The sequence below is a fragment of the Phalacrocorax carbo genome, chromosome 1 (genome assembly GCF_963921805.1).
Source record: "Phalacrocorax carbo chromosome 1, bPhaCar2.1, whole genome shotgun sequence".
Classification (NCBI taxonomy): domain Eukaryota; kingdom Metazoa; phylum Chordata; class Aves; order Suliformes; family Phalacrocoracidae; genus Phalacrocorax; species Phalacrocorax carbo.
In genome coordinates this window covers 30,006,623-30,018,861 of record NC_087513.1, presented here as the reverse complement: position 1 = coordinate 30,018,861, position 12,239 = coordinate 30,006,623, and the positions used below count along the sequence as shown (strand labels likewise).

The 12,239-nt window shown below is 43.5% G+C and overlaps 1 protein-coding gene across 1 annotated transcript; it reads right to left on the bottom strand.

Annotated features, from left to right (window-relative positions):
* Positions 1 to 7,012: 7,012 nt before the first annotated feature.
* Positions 7,013 to 10,522, bottom strand: SMIM30 (small integral membrane protein 30). The gene is made up of 2 exons (XM_064447276.1): positions 10,343 to 10,522; positions 7,013 to 9,806 (listed from the first exon to the last, which is right to left on the bottom strand). Exon 2 carries the CDS (start codon positions 9,733 to 9,735, stop codon positions 9,550 to 9,552), a length of 186 nt encoding a protein of 61 aa, XP_064303346.1. The 5' UTR covers positions 9,736 to 9,806; positions 10,343 to 10,522; the 3' UTR covers positions 7,013 to 9,549.
* Positions 10,523 to 12,239: the final 1,717 nt, after the last annotated feature.

Sequence of the window (12,239 nt, the reverse complement as noted above, 5' to 3'; positions counted from 1 at the left end):
GAAGAAAAAACTTGTTGCAGGAATGTAATAACTTGTTTTCTGCTGTCATGGGCAGAGAGAGGCAATTGAGAACATAGAATTTTAGAGGAATTGCAAGGCCAGATTTAAATGCACTTTTGACCAATTCAGGTGAACCTAGTTAGTTAGATAATGAATGCAGCTGGGATAACCGTTGGTAGATACAGTGAGAAGTTGGAGAGAGCTAATGTTATAGTCTTAATTACAAAACTTTCAGATTTATGCTTCACTTGGCAGCCTTGGAATACGATTATGAATCTACTTAAACCAAAACTATTTTAAGGTGAGGTAGGTTTTCAACTCTTAAGCCCTTTAACCTTTACTTAAAAATGTGCTGAACTGGGGATGTGGATATTCAAATATGGCTCCTAATGAGCAGATACAGTAAGATACCTTTCAAAACAGAAAATAATGCTAAATGTTTCTTTTTCATGTAAAAAACATACATGTTAAATCATGCTTGGGGTTTTCTGAAATTGAAAAGTATAAGAAAAAATAAGAGGATGAATAATTATTAGTACTAAGAATATGTTGAGTTTTTAACAAAGAGCTTCCAAGTGCTAAAATGAAGAAAGAGATACAGGTCTAGTAGGCTTTGACTTGGCATTATGGTTTAAGGCTCAGGTAGGCTGTAATGTGAATAAAACTTCATTATATAGCAGCTGTGAGAAAGGATTTCTGAAATGTCTCTACCAGGGGATGGTGAAAGATTTGTTCTGGACTGTTCAGTATGAGCATCCTAGAAGGAATTTTTTGAACCCGTGTAGTTTATGGGCTTTTATTATTTCTGTGGTAAGTTTAGAGAAACGTGCTTCTAAAACTCTTTACAAATGCCACAGTTCCATATAAGCTGCACATTTCTCAGTCTTTGTAATAAGACCAGAAATAGTTGCTGTAAGCAGGTGGCAGGGACCAACTGGTTCAAAACTGAAAAAACCACAATCTTTCTTTCATGAAGTTTACTTCCTTAGCATTTATTTCTTGTGAAACCAGAGTGCAGCTTTTGCAAACACAGGACAAAACCAAAGTGGGTTTTCAACACCAGATAACAAAAACCCAAAAGCCCAGTCCTGTAAGAGGACATGAAATTCTCACTGAGCAAATGGCTCAGCTACTACTGCATGAGAGAGAGGTTATTTAAGGTATGTCTGTCTCTTCACCCCGTTTCTATGATATTTGCTTCCCAAGGCCTGTATTTTGCACTAAATCAGACAATTTTCATTGTCCTGAGTTAAGACAGTCGGCATTATGATATATTAAGGTAGCAGTCTGACAACTATTATGTACAGCCAGTTTCAGATTGTTTTGGTGGTTTGCATAAAGCGATCACATGCTCTACATTCGCTGTTGGAATGTCAGTATTCTTTTGGAAGTAGAAGGGATTTTAATTCTTAATTCTTATTAAGTCTGCTGGGAGTTAAGCAGAGAAACCTCTGGCAAAACTCATGAAAGTTCAGATTTCGAGTGCTTTACATTTCTATCTACAGCTATAATAATTTCCTTGCTAGCCCTTCTGAAATTGAGAGCATGTAATCCTTTTTACTGGGATTTCATTGTTACTTCTGGATAGGAAAAGAAAATTTACAAAGTGTTTCTCATTTAATACAGAGAATCTCACATAGACTAGGTGAAGGGAACAGTTTGATGTGAACACAAACCAGATTGCTCTTATTACTGAAATGATAAGAACAACAAGGCAGAAAGGTAAGCTGATGTACATCAGATGTGTACAGCACACATGCATTAAAAGTGTGTGAAGAGGCATTTTATATTAGTTTGGTGTCCTTGAGAGTGGGCTGTCTTGTGGATTTCCCTTTGCCTTAGTTGATAAATCTTGGGAGAGGAGAAACAATGGAGTCTAAGTTGAATATACAAGTTCTAAAGTGTATTTGTGGAATAAGAGTGGTGAGAATTTTTTTTTTCTAGTATTTATTAAGATGTAGGTCAAATAATTTACTGGTAGCTGGCTGAGAGAAAAAAAAAGACAGCATCTATTTTAAGAACCAATTTAGATTTTCACATAAATGGAAATCAAGAATAATTCTACTGCATTACACAGAAGTGTGAGGGCTGGTGCAAGGTCAGAACGAAGCCTCTTGTGATTTCTGTTCAAAATGAATTTAAATCAGGATGACTGCACTGATTTCAGCAACTTCAGGCTGTTTTTTAACCAGGTGAAAATTTGCCATTCAGTTATCACAGTAGATAATTCAGTTTATATTTCCTAAGGAAAGAGATGGAGCCCAATGTGGCTGCAGTTCCCCATGAGCACCATCTGGTGCAAGGCACACTACTAGTCAAATGACTGGGACCCCTCCAACCTATCGACGTAGTTGCTGCATCCAAACCTGTGTTTTGTTTTTGACCTTGTCCTAACCTCCCACTGTTGCCAATGGGAACTCCACGTGCAACACAATCTTTTATTCAGGCTGTCAAATCTTAATATTTTCAAAACGTTGACTTGGGCAGGAGTTGAGATAATTCACATTTAGGGCTTTGCACTGAAGCACTTGAATTCCATTTGGAGTACAGTGCTAGCCCCATAAACCCATGTCTAAAAATCCTACTCTGAAAAGAGGATTACTGTACATATGGTGTATTTGCTCCCTTTTTTCCATAACCTTTTAATGCCTCAGGGATTGAGTTTCACTAGACGCAGTGGGAGGATCCTGGTACATCTGGTTTCCCTGTGGTCTTACATGATGACTGAACAGCCTCACAGCTTTTGCGGTCAGGTTCCCTATGGGCTCACACTGTGATTAGATTTGTTCACCACAAATATATCCTTGTTTGCCATAAAGATACGAATGAATTGAGCTGCTGCTTATGCATCCCATTTACAGCTAGGATTTCATAGAATCATACAGTAAATTAGGTTGGAAAGGACCTCTGGAGGTCACCTCGTACATTTCCTGGCTTGGTCTCTTCCCAAAGACGATTTCTTTTTTTCCCCTTTTGTGGATGGACAATTTAGAAATATCCTTTCAGCTGACAGAGTGACCTCTGCTTTCCTACTACTCTCAAATGCAAGCACTCACCCCAGCCCATGCACATTCCATATTTTAGAAGATTATATACAGGGGTTTTAAAAATAAACTGTAACATACAATACTAAATTTTGAAAAGTGAAATCTGGCATGGAAGAAGGTGAAAGATGTATAAGTCACACAGCTATTCCTGAATGTCTAAACAAATACCTGATCTTCTGTCTGGCTTTTGCACAGCAGGAGATGGCCCTGTGGAGCGAGAGGGCAGCAGTGGCCTGGGGGTGCATTTGGCACCCAGGGAGACCCAGCTCTCTCTCACTTCCCAGGCAGGCTTTGAGGTTATCCAGCATCCCCTGTATCAGGACAGCCTGCTGCCGTAACGCTGGCGTGGGAGATGGTTGCGGCAAAGGTGTAGGGGATTCAAAAGACCCAGTTTGGTCACCCCTTTAGGAGAGCTTGATTTCATTTTAGGACAATAAAATTTTTTGAGCTGACTTCACTGAGATTTTCGTCAGGGCCATAAGTATTACAAGATAACACTGACTTGTTCTTGGAAAAGCACATTTTGCCTATTTTTAATGTATAATAGTTTCTGGGATTTATGTTTTCATTCTGCAAATGCTATAGAATGAAAAACATGACTGTGTGACATTTATTGCTGAATACTGGTTTCTTATTGGAACTGCTCCAGATATATGATCAACATCTTTAATTTTTATGAAGAGATGAAAAGTGACTTGGGTAAGGCCCATTGCGATATTACTTTTTATGAAAAGGGACTTTTGTTTGGTTTTTTTTTTTTTTTTAAGTAGATACAGACTATAGTCTATAGACGCTATAGATTATATGCTGTCTCCAAATCTCAGATAGACTTTTGGAAGTTGACCACAAATGGCCTTTCTGAAAAGATCAAACTTAAAAAAGGCATGATTGTTCCTTGCTATTTGTGCAGACACTGAAATAAATATGTGCTATCAAGGAAAAATGAGTCAACATGACTTCTGCTAATCCTCCAGATCATTTGAATAGATTCAAATAAAGTTTAAAACTGCAACTGCGTGACTTACGAACAGTCGTGTTCAGTTAAATTCTGAGAAATAAGTGCAGGTATTGACCATATAATTTCCATAGCCATCTGAGTTCAGAAGAAGGTTGGCAGAAAATGCCCTTGAACAGTTCTAGAATTAATTAAAGATATTCTCATTTCACAGGTAATTAATGAAATGGAAAGTGAACATATTTTGATAAAAGTGACAATTTTCTTCACTTTAATTGTGCCAAGACTAAAATTGGTCATGTTTTAGGACTGCTGCTTTTCTGTGAGAGGGTAGGGAGGGGATGCGCAGTTCTATTATTTATTATTAGTATCATTGCAATATGTGCAAAGAGTTGGACAAGCAGTAGAGAAGAACAGAAGAAAAAGACAAACCCTTCTCGAGTAAGTTTCATGGAACTGTGTTGCTTTGCAGCATTTTGGCTCCATTCAGGAAGAGAAGGTAATTTTCATGCTTTTATACTTGCAAAGTGGAGAGTAGCAGTACGAAGATGAGTGTAAACATTTTAGTGTCTTGAATGAACGGCAGGTGGGAAAGCTGCCGGTAGTGTTGGTTCTAGTTAAAATCTCCAAGACAAAGACTAGTGCGGAGGAATACAGCCGGTACAGGAAGGCTTAGGCAGCACACAGACTTTAACCCAGCCCAGCAGCAAGCTCTAGTTTTCTACAATAGTATGTCTGGGAACACAGTTCTTTCATCCCTGCCTTTAATGGTTGCAACTCCTAGGCCTGCTGGAGGCCACTCCACTTTCAGGCCTTCACTTACATGGAGAGTCTATATGGGTCTCTTTGCTTAGCACTCTAAAGGGACGTTATGTTTTGGTTTTCTCATTAAAATCTCTGTTCTGATCTGGTCAGATGAATGATCCTGAAACAAAAGGCTATACCACTAGTGTGCCTGCACCTTAATGGGACAGAGCCACCCACGTGTTTTCAAATTTCATTACAGAGCAACAGAGCTGAGCAGACCAGTAGAACACCATACCATAGCTTGGTATGTAAATTCCAGCTTCCTTGCTGGAAAGCTTGCTTTCTGAATATTGGAAATGTAGTATTTAGGTGCTACTGTGTATTCATGTGAACTGAAAATCTTCATAATTTGAAAACTGGTTACATTATTTAACAATTTAACACTTAGCAGTGTGGTCAGTATCTCATGTATTAAAAACTTGTCTCTCAAAAGTTTTGAAGATTGGTTTCAGCAGGAATTAAGTGTTTTGGGTCCTGTGTATCTTTAGTCACATCAAATCTCACCCAATATGTTTTGCTGCATCTGGTTCTGAATTAGTGGTTTTATTTTTCTAATCTGGTGAACAACCCGTACTTTCTGTTGACTTCAGATCATTTACTAACACTTTGTTCAGGTGTAAACCAAAGGCCATCCAGATCCAAGCCTTCCTTTCCACCACTCCTAACAATCTCTTGTCATTACATCAGTTTAGATCTGCCAAACCTTTCATCAGATGTAAAAGTGAACGGAAAGGTTACATCTGTAGTATAATAATTAGAGCATTTACCATGGTAACAGACCTATTATGGTTCATCCATTTAGTCATATTTTATCTTAGTATAAATGGTGAACTCAACTCCTTACTCCTTTCTCACAAGGCTTTTGTAAACAGCTTTGTGCAAAGAGGAACCAGGGCTTCAGACTATGGCTAGTCAGTACACAAGAGTCCTTGGGCTAGCCCAGGGAGAGCTCCCGTGGTAGGGACATGGTGGCCCAGAACCACAAGCCCAGCTCACTCCAGAAATCACAGCGAGCATCCTGGAGACACCACCTACTTCCTATGACAGAACCGCAAGTCACTGACTCTCCTTCCACTTGTCCCACTCATCAAAGGATGCGATGGGGACACAAACATGAATACCTGTAAGCATGTAAGGGTTCTCAGGTGGAAGATGCCATAGAATTGCCAAGTCTCATGATAATGTTAAAGCAGCATTACCACCAGCAGGAGGTCTTCTCTGAGTAGGAGAAAGGGTTCACAGCAGTGGTTTATCAGTTTTCGTACACCCAGAGAAGCAAGTGCATTGGGAGTGGGGTGAGGTGTTTGTGTTCCAGTCCCAGGTACTGCTGTACCCAGCAGAGTGGTAACACCTAGCTGGTGTTATGCCATGAGGAGTGAATGGATGTTGTGTGCGTTCACAAAGGGACCGTACACTGGCTGCTAAAATGCTTATAGAATGCTGGTTTTGAGCTACGCTATTGTTAAAGCAGATGGAAATCATAGCAGTCGAAAGCTACTTGTTCCTGACTTGCAGCTTTCTTGCACTAATTAGAGGGTAGGTTGTATTTTTTAAGAGGTGGGCATTGTCAGGCTGTTTTTGCTTTCTGCTCTGAAGACAGCCCCATATGCTGTTAGTTTAGTGCACAAAGTGAACTGCTTTGTGTGCTAGCTGAAGTCCCGAAAGAGCTAGAACCCCATTTTCATAAAATGCTGGGATAAAACAAGCTCTTTCAAAGTCTAACAAAAATAGTAGAATTCAAATAACTGTGAAGCACTAGAACATAATTTTTCTTTCTAAAAAAAGAAAATGGTCCTTTATATTCTTGGGTCTCAGCTAGAAAACTGCCATAAATGGCTTTTCTGGTATAAAGGCAAGTACATAGTAGTAATGTTGAAAATTCATAGTCAAAAGGAAATAGAAATACTTCAAGTTTCCCTTGTACCAGAGAAACGGGCTCCTTCGCAACTGCAAGCTACCAGTTTCAAAGCCCCCTCAAAGTGCTCTAAAGTACCTGATAATGAAACAAGTAATAGGACCAAGAGAAGTACACTCACTGTACAGGTGTTCACCTGAAGACGTACCCCTACTCCACACTTGTTTGTAAAGTCACCTACATAAGCAAAAGTATATACGAAAATAATATTTAATAAAAGGAATCGCAGCAGTTTCAGTCATTTCTGTCACCCCAATTTTCCTTTTCATAAGAACTACTTCATCAAGCTGAGGACAAATCATACGTGGAAGTTTATTAACACAGAAGAAAAATGGGTATCTGATTTTACACTCAAGTCATCGATAAATGCAAGTCTTTAACAATAAAGCTGCTGTCAGAACCCAGGAAATAACGCCATTATGCTGTGCAAACACCTTTCCATGAAGTACACAAAACTTCGGTCAAAGAACACAGTTCCTCGTATCCCTATCACCTGACGCTAATTACTCTGCTAAAATTTTGTTCTCCTGCAGTGAAACTATTGCACAATTCAATGAAACTATTGCCAGGGAACTTTTCCAAAGTGAAGATAAAGGAGTGTCTGAAAAGCTGCTCGTGATAAAATTTATTCTGTTGAAAGAGCAGTATTTTAATATTCTACTGAAAAATTGGCAAAATTCTCTAATTTGGGGAAATATAAAGGGAATTGAATGGTGATTTTGTGGGGTTTTGGTTTTTTTTTTAAAGGTAATGGTTTAGCCAAGCTGGAACATGGAAAATCACACTTGATATGTGCTTGCATCCACCCAGCTGAATAATCACATACAGGATCACCTACTGCTGCTGAGCAGCTTTCAAAGGTGATGCTACTGTCTGAAGCTGCAAATTAGGGCTGTAAATTTCATTTGTACATAGTAATTGTGCACCACATCCCTTTCTGGCTTTTGGAAGCCACAAAAAGGGTTCTGGAACAGCTACCTGGCAAGACTTGCATCTCATCAGAGTAACTTTGTGACCATTATTATTCCTGTAACTTGAGAGCAGAAACCTACATTCTAGTGGCTTGCTGGGTTGAGTCCTACAGTTTCAACCCCATGTGATTTTGGAAGCTTTCGTTTTACCTTCCTCCCTCTATCAACCATGAGAGAGGGACAGAAATTGCAAGACTGAAATAACCAGGACTACTATCTCCTCAAAGGCTGGAGAGAGAAGTCAAACCAGCCACAAATGGCATACAGAAATCTTAGAATTTGGAGAAGATGCTCTGCCCACCCAATGACTTATATAAGACCTGCCTGACAACTCTTCTAGCCATTGCTTTGTGCTCTACTCAACAGAGGCACATACAGATGAAGGGGAGGAACAGTATCAAAATATATAGCTCTGCATCACATTTAACCTTTTTCCCCAGCTCTCAAAGACAAAAGCCAAGATTACTAGCAAGAGTGGCAGCATCCACAGCACAAGATCAGAAGGAAATTCTGTGAGCTGTGGAGAGCTCACCTTCCTATGCTCCTTATTCTGCTGCTGTTACAGATGGTGCTCCTTGTCTCAAGCAGACAGCCAGAACACCTAACGAGCCAGACGGACTTGTGGTAGACATCCTTGGCTGCGCCGCTTCACCTTTGGTACTTAAGGAAAGAAACAGGTCCTGGATATCCTACTAAGTAGAGTCTTTCAACCATATACCATACAATCTGACCGAGCACGAACAGAGTAAGAGTATTTACACCTCCCATTTTGCAGCAGGATTTTTTACTTTGGTTTTATTCCTAATCTTCTGTGGAACTTGTATGCATCGGTTAGGTAAGAAGCCTAAATGCTTACCTAGCAATGTAAGTTTGTCATGAGGAAGACACTTGAGAACAATGGACCTGTTGACTAAAACCAAGATTTCAACATGTTCTTTCCATATTGCAAAAGAAATGTGCACAACTGGCTTGTTATAATTCTAATAACCCCCTAATGCAGAAATGCTACACGTTATGCCTTATTAAATAGGTAAGTCTTCAGTTGTGGGGAAAAAAAATGCAAACACCAAATGAAATAAGCCTTAAACCTGGTGTGCCTAACAGAAAGCCAAGTACAAAAAATAAGCGAGACAAAAACCATACCCCTACTCTGATTTCGTAGCCTTACATGTACTTTTCTGTGAAATACAGGTTAGAGAAAAATAGTGGTTCCATTCTTAAGTGTATCTACTTGGTAACACGAACACAGGCTATGGGAGAGGCACATTCTAAAATAAAAATACATAAGGAAAAAAGGTTTCCATGTTTTCTTAGTTCTCTGAAGCCTCATCCCTGTGCCAGCAGAAGTGAGCTGTTAGGTGTTAACTGTTATTACAAAGAATGTGAGCATGTGTACACAAGTCAAAGCAGTCTGCTCGCTAGTTATCTAGTTAGGAGTACTTCCAAAGCTCTGTCATCCTGACTGGAAGATTAATAGCTGCCTCCTCCTGATTAACCCTTGAAACCAAAATTGTGCAACTTGTTGATGGTCTCCCTCATGTGTCCTATTCATAAACATTTACTGTGAACCACTCTGTGGTTTCACTTCCCCATTCAAAAAGTTTTACCCTTCTCTAAGGTGATATTTAATCACAAGCAATATAAAATCATCTTACTGTCACGAGGACAGTTCCTGCAAATCCCTTTTACGGGATGCAGTCTTGATTCTGTTGTACTGCACAGTAAGAAGGGTTTGGACAAATATCTACTACATGGTTTTTGAAAGTTACGCAGAACCGAAGCTCAGTCTTACACCCCAAATCTTAAACCCAAGCCGTGTTTGGAAATTCACTTCATCTGAGCATCTTCTTGAAATCATTGCTGCCCATTCCTTTTCCTTGCGTACAAGCCAAGGCAGGCACAGAATCCAACGACACTGACAGCGAGGCCTAGTAGGAAGGCGATGGTATCTCCTGCATCCAGGGCTTCAACTACCGGCAGCACCAGCAGCAATGAAACGAGGACCAGGAAAAGTTTTGAGGTGTTCTCGGTGGAAGGCATGCTGGTGACCAGCTGACCCCACGGGGCAATTAAACGAGGGAAGCGGTGGAAAGTGAGTACTTCGGCGGTATCTACAAGGAAAACAGAAGGGACATTGACAAGATTTCCCCTCCTTCCACCCGGCATTGCTCGGGGAGAGGACGGCACGCCGGCGAGGGTGTGAACCGAACCGAGGGCCCCTCGCCGGGTGGGCACGCCCGCTGCGGGGCGAACGCCCTGCCCCTTCCTCCAACTTCGGAAGCGTCCCCCGGGGCGGACGCCGGCACCCAGCCGGACGCGCCGCGCCGCCCCCCGCCGCTTTCCCCGCCGCAACGGCCCGTTCCCGGGGCGCGCAAGGCAAAACGCCGCGTCCCGGTGCCCCGCGGCGGCCGAGGGCGCCCGGAACAAGCAGCTCTTCCGCCAGCCCCCCCGGCGGGGAGTGACGGGGCTCCGTCCCGCACCCTGGCCGGCCGGCCGGCGCCTCCCCCGCAGCGGGCGCCCAGCGGGGCGGCGCGGCCTCCGCTCGCCCGCGCCCCGACCCGTCCCGTCCCGTCCCGGCGGCTGCGGGCTGGCTGCGGGACGGCCGCTCCCCGGGGCAGGCCCCGCCCGCACGGCGCTCCTCAGTCACCTCCTGCCGCCGCCTCCGGGCTGGGGGACCGCCCCGCGCCGCGCCGCACCGCGCCACACCACGCCGCCCGGCGGGGCTCTCAGCTGCCGGCGGCGCCGTCCCGCGCCGCCTCGCCGCGCTCCCGCAGCCCGCCAGCGGCCATGACAGGAAGGGGCGGTGGCGCGGCCGGGGGCGGGCGTGACCCGGCCGGGCCGCCTCCCGCTCCCGGCACGCACCGCCCGGCGGTCGCCGCCGTTCCGCCGCCGCGGGGCCGACCCGGGGCCGGGACCCTGCGGAGGCCGCCGGCGGGATGGGGCCGGGGAGCTGGAGCCGCCTGTGGGCGGGCGGAGCGCCACCGGGGGCCCCGGCACTCCCGGGCGGCCCCCGAGCCCCGGCCTGGCTGAGCCCCGCGCCCAGGCAGAGCCGTGTGGCGGCCGTGCGGTGAGCCCCGGCCTCCCCAGCGCCTCCGGAGGGAGCGGGGCCGCCCGCAGGCACTGCGGCTTTGGTGAAGTAAAATAATGAAAATGCACCCACCCGGGCTGGGCGTCTGCGCTTCTCCCTAAAAATAAACATACAGCGCAAGTTACCTTTAGCTTGACCACAGGCAGCGCCTGCTTCATTCCAGATTGAGGCTCTCCTGCAACAGTGATAACGAGCGCTCATCAGTGCCATCATAACTGATTGCTGCTCTGGGAAAGCAGTCAAAGGGTTCTATAGGGTGGAGAGTAGCCTGGTGCCTTGTAAAACAAAAAACTAAGACACAGAGAAGTGTTATCAGGTAATACCCGAGACCACCCACAAAACCTGAAGTCAAGCTTGTCCCGATTTTCATCTTGTTTCTGCTTTTGACAAAGCTGTTTGTAGAAGATACCGTGTTACACTGTTCTGTTCCACAGAGCAGGGTTAAAATGTCGTTCTCGTAAATGCCGCAGGGGAATACCAGCTAGTTCCTAGTCAGAGCTCAGTTTTTATTTTTCAGTGGAAAATGTATGGATATACATATGGAAATAAGTTTGGATAAAAGACCTGTAAGCAACTATTACAAATTCGAAGTAGGCGTGTCTTTGGAATGCTGGCAGAAATAATCGGAAGAAACTGTGCTAGTCTAATGTCAAAATCAACCTAGAATTTGTGATTCATTACATCAAGCATTAATTAATGAGTGAGAACCCATGTTCTCACAATGTTTCCCTAGATTTGTGCAAAAAACAACTTTTGTGAACATTTCTTTTTGCAGAAACAGTTCCCGATGAGCTTCTTAAAGAGCAGTGGAAACCCAGATACATTATTCAACATACGTATAGCTTTGCCTCTGCCTTATATCATTTCACTGTAATTGCCCTTGAGCAACCATTCTTCGTGCTTATAGGAACTTTGTAAGTGTGAGGTGGGATGTTACTGTTGTGCGGATCATCATTCTTTTATTGATGCCTTCTCCCCATCTGTCTGCATCCATCAGCTGCCAATTGTCTTAGATGATAAAATTTCTGGGATAGGAACAGTCGTTTTGCTCCCTCTTTATACCAAGCAGCATGAAAGCATCTTCTTTATAAACAGCAGTGCCTAGACTCTGTGGTAATGCAAATAATAATAACTCATAAACATCCTTTTTATTCATGAAATACCGATTTCACAGTTTTTCAGATCTGAAATACTTGATGCTTCATGTTCAGTTCTGAAGGCATTTTCTCAAGAAGCTGATGCCAGATAGTCTCACTGGAGAAAAATCTTGAAATTTCTGAGAAAGATGCCATGGCATGGAAGAGAGTAATGCTACAGTGCCTGGCCCATTCCTTGATGAATGACAGATAAATTGTAACCCCTACAGAACCTGAAGAGCGGCAAGAAGGTAGGTGTCATCTTAATCACTGCTGTCATCTAGGAGAGTGGGCCTTGGAGTCCTGGCCCTCTTAGTTCC

Excerpts from the sequence above, each read along its gene's own strand:
- SMIM30 (XM_064447276.1), bottom strand. The coding sequence starts at position 9,735 with ATGCCTTCCACCGAGAACACCTCAAAACTTTTCCTGGTCCTCGTTTCA.